This window comes from Asterias rubens, chromosome 18 (genome assembly GCF_902459465.1).
Source record: "Asterias rubens chromosome 18, eAstRub1.3, whole genome shotgun sequence".
NCBI classification, from domain to species: domain Eukaryota; kingdom Metazoa; phylum Echinodermata; class Asteroidea; order Forcipulatida; family Asteriidae; genus Asterias; species Asterias rubens.
Window position 1 is genome coordinate 10,246,136 of NC_047079.1, and position 26,521 is coordinate 10,272,656.

Below are 26,521 nucleotides of genomic sequence, written 5' to 3' on the forward strand. Positions count from 1 at the left end.
GAAGTGACAGATTCTGCGACTCCAACCAAAGCACGTTCACAAAACACACATCATCATCCTACACAATACTATCTCAGGGTCGAAGAAATGCACATGAGTACATGTACTTTACCTGCATATGAACAAACCAGGCATGGAGTAATCACACACAAGGATGAACAATGCTGCCCAACGACCTCCACTAAACTTAGCCTTAGCCACATAGCCTGGAATAATGACTCCCCAGTGTACATACAACTAAATCTCAACCAAGGTTTTAGGCCAGGTTTAGGTAAAGACAAAGGTGTCAAAATTTGCTTGATTTGAAACTTTAAAAAAACAGATGTCCAAATAGTTCACTCACAATACATTTGACAGGTAAAACAGGGTGTCCAAATTTCAAACAGGGTTTCTAATTTAAAAGACACCCCTCTCGCTCAAATTTTGCAGGAAACTTAAAGACACTGGACACTATTGGTAATTGTCAAAGACCAGTCTTCTCACTTGGTGTATCTCAACATATGCATAAAGTAACACACCTGTGAAAATTTGAGCTCAATTGGTCAGCGAAGTTGCGAGATAATAATGAAAGAAAAAACACCCTTGTCACACGAAGTTGTGTACTTTCAGATGCTTGATTTCATGACCTCAAATTCTAAATCTGAGGTCTCAAAATCAAATTCATGGAAAATTACTTCTTTCTCGAAAACTATGTAAATTCAAAGGGAGCCGTTTTTCACACAATGTTTTATACTATCAACCTCTCCCCATTACTCGTTACCAAATGAGGTTTTATGCTAATAATTATTTTGAGTAATTACCAATAGTGTCCACTACATTTAAAAATTTGGTGTCCCAAACAGTGTGTCTAAATTCAAAACAGGGTGTTCAAAAGACACCCAGACTCCCCTCTGGAAAACACTATGATCTCAAGATTCTTCTAATCTCAGCTCAGTGCATATTTGTTTTAAAAAATTAAGTTCTTGTAAATGTTTTGATCACAATATAAACACAAAAACTTGTTTCTCAACTTTGTTTTTGAAGTTTTTTTTTAAGGTTTTGAGGGATTCATTTATTCATTAGTGGTTTATTCTTGAAAAACCAACTTCCCATGGCCACCCAGGTTTGAGGTACAGGAAATATATAGAGAATGCAAAATGTAAAAAGTCGACAAAGTAACACAATTTCAAAATTTAAACATCAAACTTTGTTTTTAAAAAGAGGGAAAAGATAGTAAAGAAAACCCAAGAACTAAGGCACACACCTTTTCAGGCCTCGAAAGATCCCATGGCACCCACAACTATTACCGTGGTCACGGTGCCTTATGCTTTTGCTGTGGTGCCCTCTGCAATGATCCAATACAACTTCACATTTACCTCAAAGAAGTGCCCCTTTACCAGAGAGAAACTGCTGTGCCCCTTTAAGAGCGAAGTTCAAGGCCTGCCCTTTTATTGAAGGACAGAAACCAGCATCCATTTCAAAACAACTTTTTTTTTAATAGTCGCATTCCAAAATTGTAATTGAGCGTCTAAACAAACAATAAGCAACCCTTAAAACCCGGAAGCCCTGAAATCTCCCCTGACCCACCAACCAGCACCTTGGAATAGTTTTTTGTGGCCTAAGGGCTGTCAAGACGTGACCATTTGCAAATCTCCAACTGTTTCAAGAATGATGCCCAATCAGTGGTGACACTGACCGGCTCAGTTGGGGTCTTAACCACCAATCAACGCTCCACTTTTGTTTTGTATTTTAGAAGTGTCAAAACCTGAGAGTCTAACCAAGATGAAGTAGCCATCTACAGAGGACAGACAAAACAAATATTTAAAAAAAAAGTGATTCATTATTGCAACTATGTCCTCATTACATTATTTTGTAGGTGTGAGAAGTAGTTTTTTCCAACTTTCAGAAAAGTCTCCAAAACACAGGTATTGAAGCTCAGAACTGTCATCGAATCGAAGCTATTTTATGGAACCGAAAATAGTTTTTAAACATCATAAAATATTTCACTGCTGTTGTTATTTTCTTTTGTGTGTCATCTAGCAAAGTAGTTCAATCCAACTTTCAGGGAAAAAACTATAAAACACAGGTATTAAAGGGAAGATACACGTTTGGTAACTGTCAAAGACTAGTCTTCTCACTTGGTGTATCCCAAAAAGCCTGTGAAAATTTGAGCTAAATTGGTCATCAAAGATGCGAGAAAATGATGAGAGAAAAAACACCCTTGTTGGACGAATTTGTGTGCTTTCAGATTTTATTTTAGTGAGAAATTACCTCTTCTCAAAATCTATGTACTTCAGAGGGAGCCGTTTCCCGCAATGTTTTATACTATCAACAGCTCTTCAATGCTCCTTACCAAGTCACTTTTTAAGTTAATATTTGTTCTGAATAATTACCAAACGTGTACCTTCCCTTTCAAGCTCAGAATGTCGTAGAACCAGAAATATTTTAAGGAACTGGAAAAAAAAAATTCCAAGATTTTGTTGGAATGCACTTTAGGTTTGAGATTGAAAATGTATTTATCAATCCCATAAACTGTGTGTTTGGAAAATATACTTGACTCAAATAACTGGACTCCAGGCTGTAGATATTTAAATTTGTGAAACATTATAGATTATGCTTCAATTTTCCATACAGCTATTTGTATGTAGGTTACGAGTCCACAAACATAACGACAAGCTTGCCCTCCAAAATATTTAACCCCTAGTTCACAAATGACTATAAAGTCTCTCATCCATCCATAACCATAAATTTATGTTTTATTGTTAATTTGTACCGCTCTTTTGAAGCAAACCCATCAAAAAAAGTTCAGTAATGTGTCAGATATTTTATTGGGACTCCCAGGACTTGGCAAGGGGTCGAATAGGTTTAATAGAACTTTAATGGGTTGTTTTCGGGGACATTTAGTGGGACAGATAGAAGGGGGACATATTTTGGGGGATTTTGTGCCTTTGATGATACATGGCCGAGTATGTCACGAGAAAGATATTTGCTTTTCATCTTCTTTCATTCGATCTCTGAATTAAAGGATACATTGCCCTGGATCGGTCGAGTTGGTCTATGAAAAGTGTTTGAAAGCGTTTGTTATAACATGCATCATTCATGGTTGGAAATATGTTTTAAAAGCAGAATATAATAATCCACATAATTGCACGGTTTTCCTTATATGTCGTGAACTAAAACGGCACGCCATTTTGTGGAGTCAAGTCATAAAATGGCTGCCATTTTTACAAAAGACTGGGGGGGCCCTAATTACCGTAAGTATATATGCGGATGGTCTTCAACACATGTGTGCCTTAGTGATTATTTGAAAACATTCCTGCCCCGTTTTAAAAATGTTTCTGACAAAAGTATGCAACTGTTTAAAAAAATAGTTGTCTGCGTTGCACAAAGCCATAAATCACCAGACTTTCTGCTAGTTGGCTGGTTAGTTTTTTTTGTTTTTTGACAAAAGCGCTTGGTGTTTTTAGGGGAAGACAGATTCAAAAAGTCAAGGCTAGCCTTTGTAGTTTTTTTCAGGGGTCCAGACACAAAGCTGATCTGTTGATTTGATTTAACAAGGGCAAACATACTCTGGCTGCCGTTACAAAGAAACAGTACAAAGGGTCTTTTGGGAGGTGTAATATCTCTTTAGAAATCATTGTGGATGCTTTGAACACTCGATCATCCTGACAAGCTCTTTCCCAGAGAACCATATCATTCACACACACAAAAATTAATTTTGAGAAAAAGGTCTACTTGAGAGAAGACTTTATGTCCAGGTTGAGAGTCACTGCTGACAAAAAGTCTGAGTATCAAGATTTTAGGAGGTAGACCTACAACGATGGCATTTCCACCTAAGACTAGTCCTGAGACTCTTAAGGAGGTTTTAAAAACTTAAAGGCAGTGGACACTATTGGTAACTACTCAAAATAGTTATTAGCATAAAACCTTTCTTGGTAATGAGTACTGGGGAGAGGTTGGCAGTATCAAACATTGTGAGAAACGGCTCCCTCTGAAGTGACGTAGTTCTCGAGAAAGAAGTAATTTTCCACAAATTTGATTTCGAGACCTCAGATTTAGAATTTGAGGTCTCGACATCAAGCATCTGAAAGCACACAACTTCGCCTGACAAGGGTGTTCTTTCTTTCATATTTATCTCGCAACTCCGACGACCAATCAAGCTAAAATTTTCACAGGTTTTTTATTTATGCATATGTTAAAATACACTAAGTGAGAAGACTGGTCTTTGACAATTACCAATAGTGTCCTGTGTCTTTAAGGAGTTAATACAAACTTAAGGCTAGTTCTAAGTTTAGGAAGAGTAACTCGTCCCAACTCAAGATCAGACTTGTCTTAATTCTTTGTGAAATCGACCCCTGGAGTTATAGATTCCAAGGAGCTTTTGGAAACAGTATCCTCAGTGCTATTAAAGTAGACCAAAGAGCATGACTTTTTAATTTGGAGAAAATAACAGCATTTTTTGTTTACCATTTTGTTTAAATTCAGACGAAAATCTGAAATTTCTCAAACCCTGTTTGTGTACGTGCAAGCCTGACTAACTTAATTTGGAGAAAAAACACAGCATCTTTTGTTTACCAGCCAGACTGGAAAAAGTCTGAATTCAGAAAAAAGTCTGACATTTCTTATCCCTGTTTTTGTACGTGTGAATTTTAGAACCAAAAGTGTTGGGAATGGCCGATAAAATCTTGACACCTGACAACCGAAACCAAAAGTTCCATCTCCTCAAGGCACAATTAAACCCAACCAGACGTCCCACGAAAACCCAAGACAAGAAAAAAAGACAAGGAGTCCAAAACGGCCCATTACCCCAAGAACAAGGAGAGGTTTTGTGAACGGTTCCCCAGGGAAAAGCCGGTACCCATATCTAGTTGGTTTTGTATATGGATCAGATGTTTGCTACGAGGGCCAAAGTTCAGCTTTTTAATGGAAGTTAATACGATCATGGCTCACCACGCGGTGTTAAGTGAAATTAAGACGCTTGGTGTTATTTACACTGATATCCATGCAATAGTGGGCTCACTTTCGGTTAGCTTTCTGTGTGGTAAAAATATGGCACATGTATTTTCAACATAATTTGGTGTCAAATTAAAAACATTATAGGACCATTTATACTTGTACGCTGTGCGCACAATTTGGTGTCAAGTGCTGTAAGTTACATCATGATCTTGCGGTCTCTCTGCTGTAGATTCCCAGGTTGTATCGTAAAGTTAGGTGTGATCCCATATCACCTACTACTAACCTGTATCTGCTAAGCAGAATTGAGTGTCAAGGATGTACACTACATGTATGTATGACACTGAGCCCTAACTGTCTTTAGGGAAAATTCATGGATAATTTGTCCACTCAAGATGAATTATGTTGAGTTACAGGTTTCACTTTTGGTTGATCATGTGCCCAGGGAAATAAAGAGTGACTCAACTGAGGTCAAAGGGCAATCAAAATGCGAGGTCAGAGGTCATACCCAATAGAAAGGTGCAGTCTATTTACCAGCTTGATTGTGAGACTTACTAAAGAGTCACTCAGGGAAAGTTTTGCAACCAACTTTTTTTTTCAGCTGTTTTAAAAGAGTAATAAGTTTGCAATAGACTGTGCCAGTCTAACATAATATTTTATCTTTTCTGGACGGCGGACCGAGTCAGTCCCAACTAAATTGACTTTTATGTATGCCCCATTCTCTTTATCAAATATTTCAGTTTGACATAGTTTACAGCAAGGATATATCATATTCTTGAGAAAGTAAAATGTAGCAAGGCTCACTCAAACTTTTGGGGAAAACTTTTGTCCCCTGTATCTGTACATGAGGTAAACAAACTCTTAACCGATCCCAATATTTTGAAGTATACTGTAGTGTGCAAAATTTACCCAGCCTATTATTGACTTTTTCTGAAACCAGCCAATTCTATACTTTCTAAACCATAAAGAAACAATCAATCTTTCTTAAACATACATAGCCCTGACTACAATAGAGGGCACAAAGACACCCCAGGGATATACAGCACTTCAGAAATAAGATTTGTCATATATCATTGACGAATACAACAACACCAGACAGTACAACTGATTGAGAAATGATTGGGAACAATGATTTCGGTACCAGTGAAGGGTCACTGAATTGAACCAAATGAGAAGGAAGTTATTTTAGTGAAAATTGGAGTGAATAGTTCACTTTGTAGTTCAGACCGGAGTTTACCCTTTAAAGTAGGGCCATACTTTGGAAAATACTCCAAACGTTAATGGCATAACAACTTACTTGGCGAGAAGCACTACAGCTGTGGACCATGTGTATTTATAAAATAACTATATTGAGAAAGATGTAAAAACAATTTTTCACCCAAAAAATGTTGAGCCTAAGAATCGATTCATGTATGAATCTTTTCTCAGATTGTTAACGGTTGGTGTTCAGACCTAATGCTTCGCTTTTGAAAGGGCAAGGGTACCAAGGCGTTTTCTCCTTGATTAAGGGCACCTCCATGAGGAAATTGTAAATGTCAATTCGAACTTTAAAGGGGCACAAAGGCAGTTGCCCTTCTTGCCTATGTGTAGTATTATACATGAATACTCAAGAGGAAGAACATTTAAAGCTAACACTTCAAAAATAATTAAGTCTATCCTCTGGAAGTCCAACTCTATTATCACCTCAAAAACAATTTAAAGAAAAAAACTACTTGTTTCATGAATTTCATCAGAGGTTTTGGGGTGGAAGTTTTTCTAACAAGTGAACAAGTTCAAATGAACAAGAACACAAAAATCACTGGGCATGGTTGCAGTTTTGGAGCCATTTGAAGCATGCCCTCTATTGATATTTCTGAGGTAAGCAAAACTGCATTATACACTTTAGTCATTATCATAAAGTTTACACAGAGCAGACTTTGTATTTGCAACAGCCCCCTCTGTTGATCAGCAAACATTTTTACTACATGCCCTATTTAGAGCAACAGCCGATTATTCACCCTATTGACACATGAACTATTAGGGTCATCAGCTCATCCCAGGGTCTTGACAGAGACCGCAGGGCCAAGTGGAAACCTTCATAGACAAACATAACAAGTGTGGTTAAAGGGCTCCCTCTGTTGTTTCAAAACCAAAACCATATAAATAAAATCAACAATATCTTAAGAGAGAAAAAAAAAATAATTGTCTTACCATTTATTGGCGTGAATTCTACAAGGTCTGGTGACACCTGGAAGTTACCAAGCATCCCTCGCTGAATCTTGTTTTCCAGAGCTCTTCGTAGCGTAAACTCACTGTAAACGACCTCTGACCCAAGGTCAAACTGAGCTTCAATATATCCGTTATCACGGGGACTGTTGGATAAAAGTGGTTATTATCGTTATTTAAATGAGGAAACCACTGTACTCCATCAAGGCTTGACAGAATTGAAAACATATCTTTAATCTTTAAAACAAGAAAATGTAAAAGAGAGATTGTCTAAATGATCTTCCTGGAACTCAGCAAACTCCCACCAAGTGGCCATAAACACCAAGCTGGCAACCTGCCAATCTCTCTCAAACAAACTTTGGTTTAGATGATCTTCTTGCCAAGGCAACTCAGCAAACTCCCACTAAGGGAATATAAACACCCGAGCTGGCACCAGCCAATCTCTCTCATACAAACATGGGTTTTACATCTAAGATTATGAATTGCACACTTCAAAAATTGTGATTCAGTAACTAGACGACAATACTTAGTCTGGTCATTGTGAAATCAGTGGTTAGTTTGGTAGGATTCGAGCCCACAACCTTTTGATTGCTGTCTAGCCACTGGACTACGGTGACCTAGGTGAACCCTTTGACAAGAGGCTTTGCCATGATGCCTTATTTGCCATTTGCCATCTCCAGTGCACAAAACAAAAATCATATCCATACCCTATGTTAAAGCCATTGGACACTTTCGGTACGGAAAACAAAAAAAGTTCACAGATTTACAAATAATTTACAGGGTTTACAGAAGGTAATGGCGAAAGACTTCTCTTGAAATATTTCCCATGAAATAACTTACTTTTTGAGAAAACATTGAAACAATATCAATTCTCGATAGCAAGAATTACGGATTTATTGTACATGTGATGACACGGCGAAACGTGCTGAAACAAGAGTGGGCTTTCCCGTTATTTTCTCCTGACTCAGATGACCGATTGAGCCTACATTTTCACAGGTTTGTTATTTTATATAGAAGTTGTGATACACGAAGTGTGGGACTTGGACAATACTGTTTACCGAAAGTGTCCAATGGCTTTAACTCGCCGACCGACTGACGCCTACTCTTACTGCCTCATCAATGATGCCGGGATAGTGTGAGTGGTGGAACAATAGTCTGACAGCAGGGTATTTTGAGCAAAAGTGACGTCGTTAGTGCTGAGTACTATTTAATAATTTGGGGGGCTAATCGTCCTTACTCGCAGCTAGAGCTGAATTGCGAAGGACGCGGCTACAACATGTTCGTGAAGCAGGCATGCAAGGGCGCCTTTGGCTGCCAGCCTCATCAACCCATTATGACCACGGAGCACAGCCAAGATCGAAAGTGTTTGATTTTTTCCTGAGGGAGGAAAACCGGATAGTCTGGAAAACCCTCGCGGCACAGCAGAGAACCAACGCACAACTCAACTCACATATGGCCCCGACCGGGAATCGAACCGGGGTCACCTTGGTGAGAGGCGAGCGCTTCACACACGTGCCACTATTTCCGCACTCTTTATTACCACACAGCATGAAACAATTACCAGTTGATACTTACACAAACTGAAGTATAGTTGCGAACTGTGTTCCTGGGATTTCTCTATAAATTTCCTCGACCTGAAATATACATTAACAAATACTATGAATACATGTATTATGAAATTAATGTAGGATTTGAAACTTTGCATGGTGATAAGTAAGATAAGATAAGATAAGAACTTAAGTAATATCCCACACTAGGGAAATTAAAACTCAGCCAAGGTTTCGAATTAAACTCCAATAATTTAGTGATAAATTACTTCTTTCTCAAAAGCTATGTTACTTCAGAGGGAGCCGTTTCTCACAATGTTTTTTATCTTCAAGTAAGCGCTCATCCTCCAATCAGATTCGCAGAATTGAGTGGTGATAAAAACCTATATTGCACGGCTAATATCACTACCTGCGTCTTGTGTGTTCTATGTCACACGGCAAGTTTGCTTGAAGATAATGTTATCACACGCGCGCTCATGGAAATACGGAAAATATAGCCCGTCTGCGTCCCATATCTTCGGCCTCGTTGGATATGGGACGCAGAAGCGCTATATTTTTCCGTATTCCACTCGCGCTTGTGTGATAACTTATAATATTAACAACAGAGCTCTCCATTGCCTGTTACCAAGTAAGTTTTTATGCTAACAATTATTTTGAGTAATTACCAATAGTGTCTAGTGCCTTTATGTCAAAGTGGATTTTGATAGACCATACATACCTTCGTAGTAAGACTTTCAGAAAGTGTTCTGAAGGCACTTGACATTCTGTTGCCATGATCCAAGGTGTATCTTACATTGGTTATGACCAAACCGATGCGATAATATGCAACAGCAGCTGAAAATAACAAACAAAACAAAATTATTTTGTGGTTCACTTATCCAATCAAAAGAGTGAAATCCCAATGGCGTTGACCAATCAAATCTTCAAAAAGTCAAACTTGTTAAAATCCTCTTGCCATGTTGTGGGGGAGCAGTTTAGTGTATTGGCTAGAGTTCTCAGCCCGATTTCACAGAGCTGCTTTTCAAAAAGAAAACAAAATCGCTTAAAATGTTTCTGCTATGGGAAAACTAGCAGGATATTCAGTCATAGATGGTACATGACATAAAATGGTATTTTGGTTGGTAACCTTAGTCCGGTGAGAAAAACTTTACTGTGCTTTAGCTATGTTTTGTCCTAAACAAGCAGCTCTGTAAAATTGGGTCCTGACGACTGAATCGTCAAAGTGTGGGTTTGAATCCCGGTCATTGTCCCTAGGCAGGGCACCATAATAGCTTCTCTTAACCTACAATGTAGGTGCAAGCTTGACCTTTGACATTTGACCTTAAACATACCTGTTGGAGGTTCTGTTCCACTTCCCTCTGGTTGATCTGACCCTGACCCTTCCTCATCTTCTCCAGTGTTGAAGATACCGGGTGGCGTCGACGACCCAACTCTGTTTATCGTTTGTCTCCTTTCTCTAATGTGCGGATCTTCCACAAGGGCTAATTTTGGTAAACTTTCCATTTCTTCTGTTTCAAACAATTTTCCTACATGACGTTTCGACGGCTTTGCCTTCCGATTTTGGCGTCCATTGTTTTTTGTAAATGGTAAATATCCCTCATCCTGAGTTGGGAAAAAAAAGGAAAAGAAGAAAGCAATAGTTTAGTTGAAGTTTTAAAAGCAATTGGAAAGCAGTTGTCTGGGCACTTCTCAGATAGAATACTGCCCTCTATTGTTCAAAATACACCAGCCACAGTGAATTTCTTTATCCTGCTTGACTTTGGAAAGCACTTAATGTACAGCAGGCCTCAAAATAACCCAAGTCACCCACAGCAACTGCCGTGGTGCCCTGTGCTTTTGTTGTGTAGTGGTGCCAGTGGCAAAGTTCCGAAACAAATTTTACATTTTCCACATACATGTAGAGTACCCCTTCAGACGATGTGACCTATGTTTACATTCAAACCGCCCTCTGTTGACAAAACACTGTATACGTCATGTTTCGCTGGGCAAAAAAGACACTTACATATAGTCATGGTAAGATTGCGTACACTTTCTAGCTGGCAGCCAAAACACAAAGGTTTTGCCCGGCGGTATGCGCGCGCATCATGTTATGGTTTTCGAGTGACGTCAGAGGTCACATCGTCTATACCAGAGGCAAATAGGAGACTTTCTAATGCTAGGCGGCAGCAGACATACCGGGTAAATTTCCATTGTTTACGTAGTTCTGAACATGCCCATAATTCTGAGAACAATGGATTTACCCGGTAAGTCTGCTGCCCTCTATCGTCCCAGAAAGTCTCCCATTGCTGTGCCCCTTGAAGAGTGAAGTTCAAGACCTGATACAGTGCAAACAACCCAGCGGTGTTTGGTTTAAAAAATAATAAAAAATATTATATCATAATCATATTAAAAACATAAAACTATAATCTGACATCTTGGCACCATGAAATACTCATACACCATAACCACTACCCCCCCCCTTCCCTTCAAGTAAAACGCAAGTCGATAGTTCATCACAAAATATTTTGGGTAGTTGCAAATTGCTCCGAGAACCTCAAAAAGCCAATTAAAAAGTTATTTATCACCACAACCAAAAGAGTCAAATAAAAAAGGCCAATTATTCCTGCTAGGAAAATAATCTTTTCTTGTGGAAACGTTTTGAGGGGGCACATATGGTACGCAGATGGAATTTTCATACAATTGTGAGAGGTTGAATTTAGTGTCGGAGAACTTTAAGCCAGGTTTAATCAGCTGTAGTCTTATTTTGCCCATGACATGTGTGGGGAGGGTTTGACAAAAAGCTGTTGAACATTTTTATACTATTATCTCAGGTATTTTTTTTTTCAAGGCAAAAACAACGTGAACATTATGCTTGTCAAATTTTGTAAGGCCTTGTCACGCAGGGAAAGTTTTACAGGCAACTTTAAGGCAACTAACTGCACTGTATGCAGAAGGAGCACTTCGGCAGCCACAGACATTTCACTGACACAGTGAGAGTATCAAACAGTCCCCAAGACAACTAGGCATATGTGAAGATGAAATCACCCCTATCTCCCCCCCCCCAACATTTCCCATCTCAAGGTGTGCCATCCATGCATCTCATCCTAATTATAAAATCAGTACAGATCTTTCAGAGGTCATGTGAGTTTAACCCCAACTGCACGGACACACACACTAGACACACGCCCCGGTCCCATGCCACGCGAATCAGATCAAATGAAGACGCCCACTGTGCTCTTCCACATGTTCTATGGCGTCAGGTTAAACTAGTTGAGGCATGGCATGTGTGCAGATGAGACACCCTACCATAAGATTGTACAAGACCAAGTAGCTTCTGAAAGACAGTGAAAACTTCTCGGAGGCAACAGCTCTTTGGGGAATTGTTCGGCTTGTCACAAAATTGAGGAGGGTTTCCAGGATGTGGCCTTCACTTTTTCAGTGACTGGCCAAAAGGTCCTGTTAGCTGGTTATTCCACTAGTCCGCCAGCTTTCACTGGTCCATGTTTTCTTATGACATTGTTTCATTTATTTCATTTAGCAGGGACTTATAATTTGAAGTAATATGAAGCAGTTTACATGTAGGAATGTAATTTCAGCAATAAACAAAAGTAACCAGCAGGACCACATAGCTAGACAGAAATTTGACTGGTCCCAGAGTGTTTTAACTTGCATAGTAGACCAGTGTTAAAGACAGTGGACACTATCTATATTTTCCGTATTTCCACGAGCGCGCGTGTGATAACGTATTTATCTTCAAGCAAACTTGGCGCGTGACATAGAACACACAAGACGCAGGTAGTGATATTAGCCGTGCAATAAAGGTTATTACCACCACTCATTCTGCGAATCTGATTGGAGAATTAGCGCGTACTTTTAGATAATATTACTTGTCAAGATTTACGGACCTCAACAGTTCACCATTAATAGTAAAGACAAATATTTCTGGTGTGGGAAAAGATCTGAGCGGCAACATTTTTTACTACAAGACATGTTGTCTAAATGGAAACTTTCTTGAAATTCAATCCCCGGGGGAGTAAACAAGGTTTCCAAATAGACATGACTGTCCGCATAATATGTTATAACCATTAAGCCTCGATAGAAACAGGTTTCTTTTCCATTTGTACATTTTGTCGAAATGAAAGCGATTCCGCAGAAGCAATTTTAGGAATTGAAAACCAGTTTCTCAAGGACATTTACACATGTTTTTTATTACATATATATTTTTATTTCAGCTACAGTTAAGTTTGAAGGGTCTGAGATGGTCATCAAAATAATTTCATTCCCCTGGCCAAGATTTGTCTCTGACTCGTTAAAGCAGAAGATGTTTTGATGACTTCAGTGGCTAGATTACACCTTGAAAATGTGATGACTTACATGTATTATCTAGGGACTACCGGTATATGCATTAAGTCTCAAAGCGGAAGTACTGATACATGAACATTAATTTTGTAATCAGACTGCTCTTTAAACCAATGATATAGTGAGGTATGTATATCCAGCCATAGTCCTTTAAGATGAACTACCCTGGATGTTCAAGGGGCGTCATCCTCCAGACCAAGGGAAGACCCAGGACCGCTACACGATTCTCTTTCTGTGGTGATGAGATTCTGTAAAATCCTCTGAATTAAAACACCCAGGAGGTTCAGGGGGCTTCATCCTCTAGACCAAGGGGAGACCCAGGCCCACTACCCGGTTCTCTCTTTTTGTTGTGATGAGATTCTGTAAAATCCTCTGAATTAAAACACCCAGGAGGTTCAGGGGGCTTCATCCTCTAGACCAAGGGGATACCCAGGCCCACTACCCGGTTCTCTCTTTTTGTGGTGATGAGATTCTGTAAAATCCTCTGAATTAAAACACCCAGGAGGTTCAGGGGGCTTCATCCTCTAGACCAAGGGGATACCCAGGCCCACTACCCGGTTCTCTCTTTTTGTGGTGATGAGATTCTGTAAAATCCTCTGAATTAAAACACCCAGGAGGTTCAGGGGGCTTCATCCTCTGGACCAAGGGGATACCCAGGACCGCTACACGATTCTCTTTCTGTGGTGATGAGATTCTGTAAAATCCTCTGAATTAAAACACCCAGGAGGTTCAGGGGGCTTCATCCTCTAGACCAAGGGGATACCCAGGCCCACTACCCGGTTCTCTCTTTCTGTGGTGATGAGATTCTGTAAAATCCTCTGAATTAAAACACCCAGGAGGTTCAGGGGGCTTCATCCTCTGGACCAAGGGGATACCCAGGCCCACTACCCTAGTCCTTTATTCATGGTGATGTACAGAGTCTGTAAATCCTCTGAAATGAAACACCCAGGAGGTTCAAGAACTTCATCCTCCAGACCAAGGGGATACCCGGGCCCATGTCCCTAGTCCTGTATTTATGGTGATGTACAAGGGGCTTCATCCTCCAGACCAAGGGGATACCCGTGCCCATGTCCCTAGTCCTGTATTTATGGTGACGTAGAGTCTGTAAATCCTCTGAAATGTAACACCCAGGAGGTTGAGGGGTCTGCATCCTCTAGACCAAGGGTGGACCCAGGACCGCTACCCCAGTCATTAATGATGTAGAGAGTCTGTAATCCTCTAAGATCGAACACCCAGGATAATTCAGGGGGCTTCATCCTCTAGACCAAGGGGTGATGTAGAGAGTCTGTAAATCCGCTGAATTGTAGAACCAATGGGGTTCAGGGAGCTTCATCCTGTAGACCAAGGGGAGACCAAGGCCGAACTACCCCAGGTCCTTTATTTGAGATAGAGTCTCAAATCACGTTACCAAGCCCAGCATTCGCAGGATGGGTTAAAAAAACAACTGAGAGCTCACTTCTTAATAGTGATTGCCAGAATTTGAAACGGAATGCCCATGTGTTTGCCCTTTCAGTCTAGATTCGTAAGACGAACTTGAGTTGACACTCTCCGCCCGACACAGTAACCCAACCTGGATTGCTTGCACTTACCCAACTATTTTCATAAGAAGAAACACTACGGTCGCCATGGAAAAGACACTGGGTTATGTTTTCGGACTCGTCTGGGAAACTTTTCACCCCTTCTAAGTAAATAGCATTCAGGAAGTTAATGCCGGTTAGAAACAACCACAGGATTTCCAGCAGATTAACCCAGCCTTAGTTAAACTCCCAATTAAGTACATATGTAAATAACAATAGACAAAACGCAATCGTCATCGGAACAGTTCAGATCGGGGTTCTCCCCGGGGCCCTATTTTATAGAGCTGCTTAAAGGCAGTGGACACTCTTGGTAATTGTCCAAGACTGGCCTTCACAGTTGGTGTATCTCAACATATGCATAGAATAACAAACCTGTGAATATTTGAGCTCAATCGGTCATCAAAGTTGCGAGATAATAATGAAAAAAGAAAATACCCTTGTCACACGAAGTTGTGTGCATTTAGATGGTTGATTTCGAGACCTCAAGTTCTGAACTTGAGGTCTCGAAATCAAACTCGTGGAAAATTACTTCTTTCTCAAAAACTATGGCACTTCAGAGGGAGCCGTTTCTCACAATGTTGTATACCATCAACCTCTCCCTATTACTCGTCGCCAAGAAAGGTTTTATGCCAATAATTATTGTGCGCAATTACCAATAGTGTCCACTGCCTTTAAAGGCAGTGGACACTATTGGTAATTACTCAAAATAATTATTATGATAAAACCTCACTTGGTAACGAGTAATGGGGAGAGGTTGATAGTATAAAACATTGTGAGAAACGACTCCCTCTGAAGTGACATAGTTTTCGAAAAGACTGGTCTTTGCAGTTGCCAATAGTGTCCAGTGTCTTTAAAGGATTTGGGTACTTTTTGTAACACAAAACACAATGTCCACAGATTTACAATAAACTTTTGTATACAATGATAATAATAATAAATAATAAGACTTGTAATGCGCACGTATCCACCCTGCTGGGTGTTCAAGGCGCAGTAAATCCCAACAACAAACAAAACAAAACAAAACAAAGAAAAGCAGACACAACAAAATTAGTCCTTGAAAATCTGTGACATAAGATAAGTTTTGAGAAGAGATTTGAATGTTGTGGTACAAAGACAAGATCTAAGGTCAAGTGGTAGAGAGTTCAAGATGCGTAGCGCGGCTGAAGAAAAGGACCTGTCTCCCCATGAGTGTCGAGACTTGGGTTCAATGAGAAGAAGCATGGAACTTGATCAAAGATTTCTTGATGGAGATTTCTTGATAGTAGAAAGCTCACCTTAAAACATTATTCGCTGAGGTGCTGTAGTTTTTGAGAAATGAGTAATACAATGTCACGAAAATAAGTTTTACAGGCTAAAATAATTTTAACTTGTTTTACTACAGCACCTCAGCAAGTAATATTTTAAGGGAAGCTTTCGACCATCATTATCTTCAAACTGTGTGAGTTTAATGTAAATCTGTGGATATTATGTTTTGTGTCCTACAAAAAAGTACCCAGACCGTTAAAGCAGAAAATGCTTAACAATTTTATGCCTAGCAGAAATGAGCAGGATACCAGTCACAAATTGTACCGGTACATGTGGTACAATAGGACAGTTTGGCTGGTAACCCTGTTCTGGTAAGCATAACTACATGTATGTTGTGCTTAGCTACTTTTTGTGATTAAACTGAAATAAGTCTCAGGTTTATTCAAAGCTTAGGGGCATTGTTGTAATTTGCTCTTATTTTGATATCTTATGCTACTACACTGACTTCATTAATGTTTTTATTTGTTTATGTCGACAGCTGATTATTTTGCCATTTCTCTTTACTTCGTTGTCCGCTGCTATCTCATTGTCAATATTCAGGAAGCAAAGTTTCTCTGCACTGATGCATTAGAGTGCACTCATGGCAACCTTCGCATTACAAAGGTTATTTGTGTCCCACTCAATGTGTTTTTCTATACTTCGCTTGATGTCCGTGAAATTGAAATTTCAACAGTATCGACCGTTGATGCATAACTGTCAAGTGAAGTCCCAGTTTTGACAACTCTACACATACTATTTTTTCAAGGGTAAACATGGAGTTGTTACCGACTGGTCTAGGCCGTTTACTTTGTTCAGTCTAAAGAGAGTGGAGTGAGTTTTGGGAGTTGATTTAGTAAAGTATGACACCAGACGACCCGGGATCTAGAAAAAAACTGGTGAAGACAAGTTGTCACGTTTTGAGTAAAATCTTTGCTGAAACCAGCAAGGCGTGATGAGGATATTGTTATGGACAGAGACAGGCGCCCAGTCGACTGGAATCATTGACCCTTTTACTTGTAAAAATTCAGGGGGAAACAAAATAATTTTATTACCTCTCTGTTCTCAAATACAAATACAAGCCGTGACTCAACCTTATGAAAGTCACAATTTCTTGTTTTATCTGGCAATGGGAGTAATTTTTCCCATGAAATTAAAGTAACGCCTGTAACAAAACTGGTTCTTACAAAATTATATTAAAATATTAAATTAAAAGGGTAAATTTTTGATATATTTGGGTTTGAAAAAGAAAAGTTGACTTAAGCGGGAATTGAACCAACAACCTCCGGTCTGTGCATGCGCTCAACTAACTGAGCTAGCTCCATATTATTGGCCGTCTGCATATTTTATCAAATATTGTTGTTTTTTACCTAAAACTTTTAAGTTGACGTTTGCCTTAGAGCCTAAAACTTATGGATTTTCAGAAATTTAATTATTAAATCTTGCTTGGCTATACTTCAAATACAATCAAATGGTTTTATTTTGTTTATGTTTGTTATAATACCAATCTAAAGATTAAACATTTTAGTGGAGGGAGAGAAGGAATAACTGAAACATGGAAAAGACTTATTCAAACAAAAATTTCTACTGTTTACAAACCTACATTCCTCTTAATAAAACGAGCCCCAACCTTTAGACATAACTTTCAAGGACAACTACATGTATGTCAGGCACTATCTAACCCAACATACATGCATGTAAATTTAGCCTGTCTACAGTTTAAGATTATTGATCTGAAATGTAAACAAATTCATAGAAAAGTTTAGATCTTTGTTTTAAAGACACTGGACACTATTGGTAATTGTAAAAGACTAGTCTTCACAGTTGGTGTATCTCAAATGCATAAAATACACGTAACAAACCTGTGAAAATTTGAGCTCAATCTTGTCGAAGTTGCGAGATAATAATGAAATGCTTTCTGATGCTTGATTTTGAGACATCACATTCTAAACTTGAGGTCTCGAAATCAAATTCGTGGAAAATTACTTCTTTCTCAAAAACTACGTCACTTCAGAGGGAGCTGTTTCTCACAATGTAATTATACTATCAACCTCTCCCCATTACTCGTAATCAAGAAAGGTTTTATGATGATAATTATTTTGAGTAATTACCAATAGTGTCCACTGCCTTTAAAACCAAATAAATAAAACCCCAAAAAGTAATCAAGCAATATAATAAACCATAAGAGAAACTGGCTGCATTATTTTAAATAATTCTTGGTTAACAAAGAAAATAATTTCTAGGGCGGAATTTGAACCTGTTACCTCCGAATTAATGTGCCAGCGCTCAACCAACTGAGCTCTAAGTTGGAGGTCTCCCTATCAATAAATGTTACTTTAAGATTCTGAGATTTGTATTAATGTTTCATTCAACCTCTTACAAAGTACCTCAAAGACATGAGCCCCCCCCCCCCCCCCACCACCAACTTGGAAGATTTATTTTGACCTTGGGAGCAGCCAAGACTCCACGACTCCCCTTGATTTATACACACTGTAAATCCTCCATAACAAGAGACAGTTTATCAAAATCATAAATAAATTTGATAATTCCCGGCGGAGGATCGGCTCTTATTCCCCCTGGAGCAAGAGCAAGATTCCTTGAGATGTATTCAAGACGAAGAAAGATTCACTTTAACACTTCTTTACTTCATCCATGTCAATACTGCGTTGAAAGTTGAAAGTGACTTACATCAGAGCTAGGACCTGTATGCCATGAGTTTGTTATCGCCGTTGCATATTTAATGTTTCAGAGGCTGAACTGTGGTCTACCACCCCTGAAGGGAGAATTTGAGGAGTGGAGCGGAGGGTCATTTTGAAGTCAAACATTTCCGAAGGAGAGTGTGGAGGCTTGCTAGGTGCAAATGTCCAATCATCATCCCTCAGTTTGCTGAGCAAGAAACAAGGTTTATGGTTTACTACTGGGGGTTTAAAGGCACTGCACTCCTTTGGTAATTGTCAAAGACAAGTCTTCTCACTTGGTGCATCTTAACATACATTAGATAACAAACCTGTGAAAATTTGAACTCAATTGGTCCTTTAAGTTGGGAGAGAATAATAGGAAGAAAAAAAAGACCTTGTCGCACAAGTTGTGTGCTTTCAGATGCTTAAATTTGATACCTCAGCTGAAGTCTCGAATTCAATTCAAGTATTTTAGTGAGAAATTACTTCTTTCTCAAAAAACTACCTTACATGTACCTCAGAGGGAACCATTTCTCACAATGTGTTTTCATTGCCCGTTACCAAGTAAGTTTTAATGCAAACAGTTATTTTGAGCAATTACCAATAGTGTCCAGTGCCTTTATCAATCCTCTATAGACCTTATGCATTGACGTCATCCAGCCGCCATCTTTGAGGTCAAACGGTGACGAAACAATCAAAACGCACATAGATTGACCAATGAACAATCTCCTTTTGACCTCAATGCGGGGGCGCCGTACTGAAATGACGTCATGTGCATAAGGTCTATTGTTCGCAGAGAGAGGTGGGTCGCCTTCTCTTTTTTCAGTTCATGTTTTTAATTGTCTTTTATTTTATTCCTTTTCATTAAATTGTTTTGCGCCTTTGAAGGCAAACTTTGGTGCTATTTAAGTTGATGACATTATTACTTCTTTTATATTGAAACAAAGTGCTCATTTGTGTTGTCTGATGTTTTCAGAGCCACAGTTTGCGCAAAGTTAGTTTAACAGACGCAAATTTTTGTATGGAACAATAAGTATATTGAGTTCGCTACAAGCAACTTGTAACGGTCATGTACTTTAAACAAGGAATTGTAATTTCTTACTTCATATTTATAGATTTTATTTGTACAAGTTGTGAGTTCAACAAAATCTCTAAACATGTTAACACCCCCCCCCTAAATTTTTCCAATAATTAGTTTAATTGGCATCAAGCCAATGTCTTCATTACATTAGTCTGACATCCTACCTCTACACAAACATACTGTACTACAACATTACATTAACTAGATCAACATTGGTTCAGCTTAACATGGCACCAGTCCGCCACTTGACACATTAGTCCAGTGACCCCAGACATGCCCTAATAGTCTCCAAAACAAGTCTGAGTTTGTCTAATTGGGTGTGAAAGTGTTATTACAGTCACAAGATTGATACTGTAAGTGTAATAGACAAAACATTTCCCCCCCCCCTAAAAAAGAAAAACAGCGAGTTAAACACATTTTTGCATTTAGTTCGCTAGTTCCTTGGCACACAGCCATTAATGCTTGCACGAACATACCCCCTCACAGACCTACCCCCCCCCCTTCAAGGAACAAACTAACATCAATATGTTACAACCATGAAGCCAATTATTGGCCAAACAGTGTGAAATCCCTACCTACATTAGCCCAGTGACCCCTGGTGACCTCTTAGTCTCCAAACCAAGTCTGACAACTCAATTGTGTGTGAAATCTAAATAAAGATCAGAGTAGTGGGTGTTGTTGTTCCAGTGAGTTGATACAGACTCAACATCACTGCAGATAGCCAGACATAAAACACAATAAAGACCTCCAAACTGTGTTCACGCACTTTCACACTGTCCCCGCCTAGGTCCCTATGCTGTGGGGTTCCCAGAGGCTTTAGGACTTATCCCTACTTCAGAACAGGGATGGAGTGATCCGCAGGGTACGCCATTTGCTGGGGGGAGATCAGGGGTGAAGTGATCCAATTGGAAAGGACTGGTCGTTGTTCCCCAGGGTTGCCCCCAGGGAATAAAGAAGTGTGAAAAGGGCTTTTGTGGCATGTTCTGGCCCAATAGCATGGCTCTGCTTACCGGCAAATTCTGCGCTTACGATCACCATTCTCCGCTGGTTGTGTATGCGTATAATGCCTAGTAATGTGGAGTACGTACGCGCACAAGCCAAATTTCGCCGCTTAATTGTGTAATACAATTGCTGTAAGCACAGAATTCCCTGCTTCCATAAGCGCCGTTTCTCCTCTTCTTACGGCAAGCCGAGCCATGAAATTGGGCCCCGGTTGAGGGGTTAAGAGCAATAGACTCAAGCTCCATGAGTGTTCTGCGCAGCAGTGTGGGTTCGAGTCCCCGTCCTCCTGGCACTTGTGTCCTTGAGGAAGATACTTTACCATAATTGTTTTGTCCGTTAGATGGCACATTACGTGCTACATATGTACATGTAGGTTCTGTGCACTAGGACAGGCCTGTATGCTTCGTTTTTGAAAGGGCAAGGGCACCAAGGCATTTTCTCCTTGGTTAAGGGCACCCTATGAGGAAGTTACAAATTTTTACAGGAGCGTTTCAAGGGCTTCAAGGCATTGACCAGGGGGCATGGAGGCAATCACCTTTGTTGCCTCCTTGAAGTATCAGGACTGCTAGGATTTGTATAGTGCTCGTAAAAGAACACTAAATCGTTGAAAAGTAGTGGTTAACCCCAGTGATTCTGGTTGACGGTGCTCGGGTTGGCATCGAGGTTTCTTTCCGTGCCGTCAACCTCTAGGATCTTGGTTCGAGTCCCGTTGGGGCACTTTGTAGATTGTACCCATGCATGCATGGTATTTCCTATAGGAGGCAGGGGCAAATGCACCAAGGTCATTGCCTTGATGCCTCTTGAAATGTTCCAGTACAAATTGAAATATCCCTTATAAATAAATGTTCATTTTTAAAGCAAAACCCACTTAGAAAAACCCTGCCCTTCAACCAACAAAGTAATAACACTGTGAACCTGCCCTAAGATAACCTTTACTTAAGAACTGATGCTTGTAACGTCTTCTTTAATCAAGTTACATCTTTGTCACAATGTATTTATTGCTTCAAAGCTAACTCCCATTAACTAACTTCCCCCATTTGAGCGTTACACGGGAAATGAAATTATGTCACAGATTCGAACTTTCCTTCCTGACAAGCGACTTTCTTTGTTTGGTCCGTTTAATGAAGCAAAGCAGTTTCAGCACACTTAAAGGAAGGCATTATAGACCGGACCAATTAATTAAATGTGTGTTTCATTTTTATTTTCTCTTCCTTAGCAATATTAGAAATGTTACATAAATTCAGAACATGAATTATTCAAACTATAAATGTCAAGAAACACATATTAAAAGTAGAGTTATAATTTGTTTTTTGTGAACATACATGTAATAAAATGCCGATTTAATGACAAAAGACAGATGCGATAAGTCAGCTATGAAACTTTCAGCTGAATACAGTGATAAGAGAACAGCAGAAAAAACTGTCACAGTATAAAATTAAAATCCTATGTTTGGTGAGGCGACAGCGGGTACAGTACATGTATCAACCACATCTCTGACCCATTAAAAACATTGTGTAATTTTTGACAGGTACATGAATGTCGCTTCGTATGACCGGTGATGATTTACAACAGAGTACATTTCTCAGGCAATTGTCACTCATTAACTTTTCATTCAATTTTAAAAAGTAAATACTACGGGCTATCTTAAGAAATTATATAGTTGCACTCAGGAAAGTCCCCACACCACATTCAGTTCCATCCAGACATCTGCTTCTAAATTGAAATCGACTGGGTACTTGGCGGCCGGGTAAATGAAAATACCTAGCCCCACAGTGACCCCATGTAGAACCCCTGTGCCAGACCAAGTACAACTACAATTCACTGTACATATTTCTGGCCACTAGTATTTCAAAATCAGCGGGAGATTTCTGACGTCATGCATTAAAGGAAATTAAGGGGAAGAATGTTTTTTTACTTAAAAAAAATATTGGCACTTGTACTTGATGAACCAACTGTTCATTTTTAAGTGAGATTCTGATTGCATTCCTGCCAATGTAACTTAAGAGTTCAATGCTTCATTCCCCCCCCCCCCCCCCCCCGATACAAAGTGGGACCAAGGGTACTGGAAATCAAGCTCAAAATATCCCCTTTTCAGGAGGTTACTCTGTAATCCCAGAGTCCAGACGAGGATTATGAGAGAGATCAATAGGCTGCCACCATTGTCTTTCACTGAATTTTGCATAAAGGCAGGCAAGTCCACGATTCCAGAGTACCAAATGCAGAGTTATCAGCCATGGCTTACGGCCAGGGTCCGGACTCTTACAGCAAGGCATTCAATAATTTCTCAAAAGAGAACAAGAAAACCTGTGCGTTTTTTTAGAAGGTTTGTTGTATTTCGTTAGGTTTTTATTTTTAAATTATGATATTCTCACAACAAAAATTGCTTCAAAAGTTCTGAAAATTTCTGAAATATAACACCGTGCAGAGGTTCATAACAAAAATTTCATTCTAATGTGAAACAATGGTTTAAAGTCTAGCATATATTGCACCCTTGATTGAAATACTGCCATTGCGCAGCACAAGTTCATGATTCTTTTATTGGGAAGTTTTGATTGGTGGATGATGATACCATGTGACCAAATGCTTTAAAAAGTCTCAATCCAAAACTCGATTGTGACTCATAACTCAAGAGTACATCTAAACTCTACATATAGTTAAATTTCACCCTTGATTGCAATTCTGTAACTGCGCACCATGAGTTCAATAATTCTTTTATCAATGTAAGAGTGGATATGATACCATGTGACCCACTGCTTTTAAAAGACTCAATCCAAGACTTGGTTGTGACTCACGAGTTTTAAAGTCCCTTTAACAGTCTCCACAATCTATTTCACCCTTGATTGCAATTCAGTAAATGCGCAGCACGAGCTCAATAATTCTTTGATTGGGAAGCTATGATTGTGTGAGGAATTGTGATACCATATGTGACCCACTGCTGTCACCGAGAGTCCTGTAGCTTCGGAGAAGGTTACACAGGTGATGGCCGTGGTGTTCATTCATTACAACAACGGAGCGAGAAAACGTTACATCTTACAGCTGCCTTAGGGTCAGGTCCTCAAACTCCCACAGAGGGTCCAAGCTCAAACCCTCCCACCCCAAACAAAATCCCGGCAAGGAGAGACTTTGTTCTCTCAGTGAAAGTACATCCATGGGAGCCTCCATGAATTTTTGCTTTTATGTTTTTAAATTTTGATTCCGTGTCATGATCTGTGGTGGTGGAACCTCCAGAAGGTGGCAGCTCTAAAAAAGAAAATACCTGGGCCCAATTGCATAATACTGCTTATATTAAGCAGAAAATATATTGTGACAATTTTCTGCTAGTCAGTAAGTGCCTGCTAATGGCTAAGCAAAAATGAGCGCGATAATAGTCACAATTTGTACATGTGTCATGGTTGTTAGGCTGGTAACCTCATTCTGGTAAGCATAATTTGGTTGTGCTTAGCTACTTTTTTGTGCTGAAGCAGCTCTGCAATATTGTGCCCGGGTTGGATTATCTGCTCTCCTCTCCCTGTCATGAAAGTTGACACTTCCCCGAATTTTGTTTATTGTTACAGGTAGGTTCATAGACTACAGAACTACTTCAGAATTCATCAATAAATGGAATAAAAGAGTGGCAACAAGGTCTTAAACATCTACGACCCTGCAAGGTTTTAAATGATGGTTGAATTGAAGACAGAGTCACTACTCTTTGGGTTTTTTTTTTTTTTTATCTAGAATGGAAAAACTGTCCCAGGTACATATGTAACAAATACCAATATTTAATATCAATTGCAGAGAAAATCTGACCTTCAGAACTCTGAATTCAGTAGACAAATTGAATTTAGAAATATTTGTTCATATGTCTGGGAAAAAAATATGAAATGTACTGTTTTTTTTTTCCTCAGGGTGATCTCATGTGCTGTGTGTATCTTAAGGGCTAACATTTTGTACTATGTGTCACTGCACGCTGCGATTTGACATTTTCATCCATTCGTGTTAACTGCCTTGAGGACTCCATAATGTGTACCAATTTAGTGTCAAAATTTACAGAGAATCAAGGCCGAGTTATAGTCGGTCGCGCGATGGAAATCTTGACGCGCGATCATAAAAAGACACAGTTTTTAGACCTCAATCTTAGGATCACGTGCAAGATTTCTATCGCGCGACCGACTATTAACCGACCTTAAGGCTTTGTCTGAGGTGTTCAAACTTAAAGGTACAGGTCAGATACTTCACGGAGGCAACAAAGGCAATTGCCTCTGTGCTCCCTGGTTATTGCCTTGGTGCCCTTGAAATGCCCTGGCAGTAGAAATTTACAATGTCCTCATAGGGTGCCCTTTACTAAGGAGAAAATGCCTTGGTGCCCTCGCCCTTTCAATACGAAGCATACAGGCCTGACATTGTCTTTTAATAGACGTTACCAAACTCTAACACTACCTTTAACCCTAACCTACAAAACTCCAACTGTGCTATGGGGTGCACACAAACAGTGCTGCAAGTAGGATAAAAGTGTTGAGGGGTCTGGAAACTAACCCTGTGCAGAGGGTCTGTGGTCTAGCCCACTACTCATACCTTCCCTGCAGAGCGATACCAGACTAAACCCACTCACATTCTTCCAGCATGACGACATGCTCTAAATTAGCAATAAACTGCTTGACCTGCTGTGGGTTACAGTTATGTAGATGGGTGAAAGAAAGCCTCAAGTCATCAAAATCTTTTTATGAGATTCTATGAGTGTCTATAAACAAATTATGAGACTCAAGTTAAACAGTCTGGGTATTTTTGTAGGACACAAAACACAATGTCTACAGAATTACTTTAAGCTCAAACAGTTTGAAGATAATGATGGTAGAACGCTTCCCTGTAAATATTATTTGCTGAGGTGCTGTAGTTTTTGAGAGATTAGTAAAACAAGTCACAAAAATGATTTGTCTCCCGAGACGAAAATTATTTTAGCATGTAAAACATATTTTTTCGGCACATTGTTTTGCTCATTTCTCCAAAACTACAGCACCTCAGCAGGTAATATTTTAAGGTACGCTTTCTACTATCATTATCTTTAATTCTCAGGGAACTTTAAAAGCAGAATCAGAGAGTGTCAGCATCTCTGTTAATATCTTGTGACTTATCTAGACCCATCCTAAAAAATCCTGCACGACGGAATTTGTGAATGGCAGAAATTATCACAGTGGCCATAATTCCGCTCCCATAATAACAAAATAATCCTCTTTAGTTTCTTCAGATCATCCACAATAATCACATAATCCTCCAAATCCCAGAGGATTAGCCCGCACAAGACAAAGTCGCAAATCTCTCACAGCATAACTCTGTTGTCAAGATATTGAAAAGATGCCACTCAGGTCTGGAGAGGACAAGAGTCTCTTAGTCTGGTCCTTGCTCTAGACTATGGTTTGTCCATAGAGAAGGGATTATGATCCAGACCTCATTGTTTACTCGACAGCAACTTCTTATTAGACCATTGTTATGTTTTGAGGGGGGGCAGATATTAAAGGGAAGGTCAACAGTTTGGAAATATTAGTAAGTGCAATATTGTACTTTTCATACAAAATATAACAGTTACAAAAATCGAAGGTGCTCCTTTTCCGCAGGGTTGGCCCCATGCACAAGTTGGCATATCGGGAAGCCGATAATTGCAAGCCAATAAGCGCGAACGACGGTCAATTCACAACAAATTATTTGTCTGCATATTTTGTTACCTCACAAAATCAGATCAACTTCACAAAATCATCATGATGCAACCATTTAGAATGCTCTAGATTGTACCATGAAATCTGGACCATCTTGATTTATCGTTAACGTCCAAAACCCGTAGACACCCGACTGTCCCTTTAAGGTCTTGTAGCACAAATCTTTAATACCTTTCGGAAGCTAGACACACAT

The 26,521-nt window shown here is 39.5% G+C and overlaps 1 protein-coding gene across 4 annotated transcripts in view; it reads right to left on the minus strand.

The window, feature by feature from the left end:
* The window catches only part of LOC117302294 (basement membrane-specific heparan sulfate proteoglycan core protein-like), a 122,191-nt gene that overhangs the window by 83,087 nt on the left and 12,583 nt on the right, over nucleotides 1–26,521 (minus strand). For all 4 annotated transcript variants that reach the window (XM_033786173.1, XM_033786172.1, XM_033786171.1 and 1 more), the window contains exons 2-5: nucleotides 10,016–10,286; nucleotides 9,403–9,518; nucleotides 8,713–8,771; nucleotides 7,123–7,283 (exon numbers count right to left, since the gene is read on the minus strand). In XM_033786173.1, coding sequence (XP_033642064.1) covers nucleotides 7,123–7,283; nucleotides 8,713–8,771; nucleotides 9,403–9,518; nucleotides 10,016–10,286 — 607 coding nt within the window. The remainder of the gene's footprint in view (nucleotides 1–7,122; nucleotides 7,284–8,712; nucleotides 8,772–9,402; nucleotides 9,519–10,015; nucleotides 10,287–26,521) is intronic.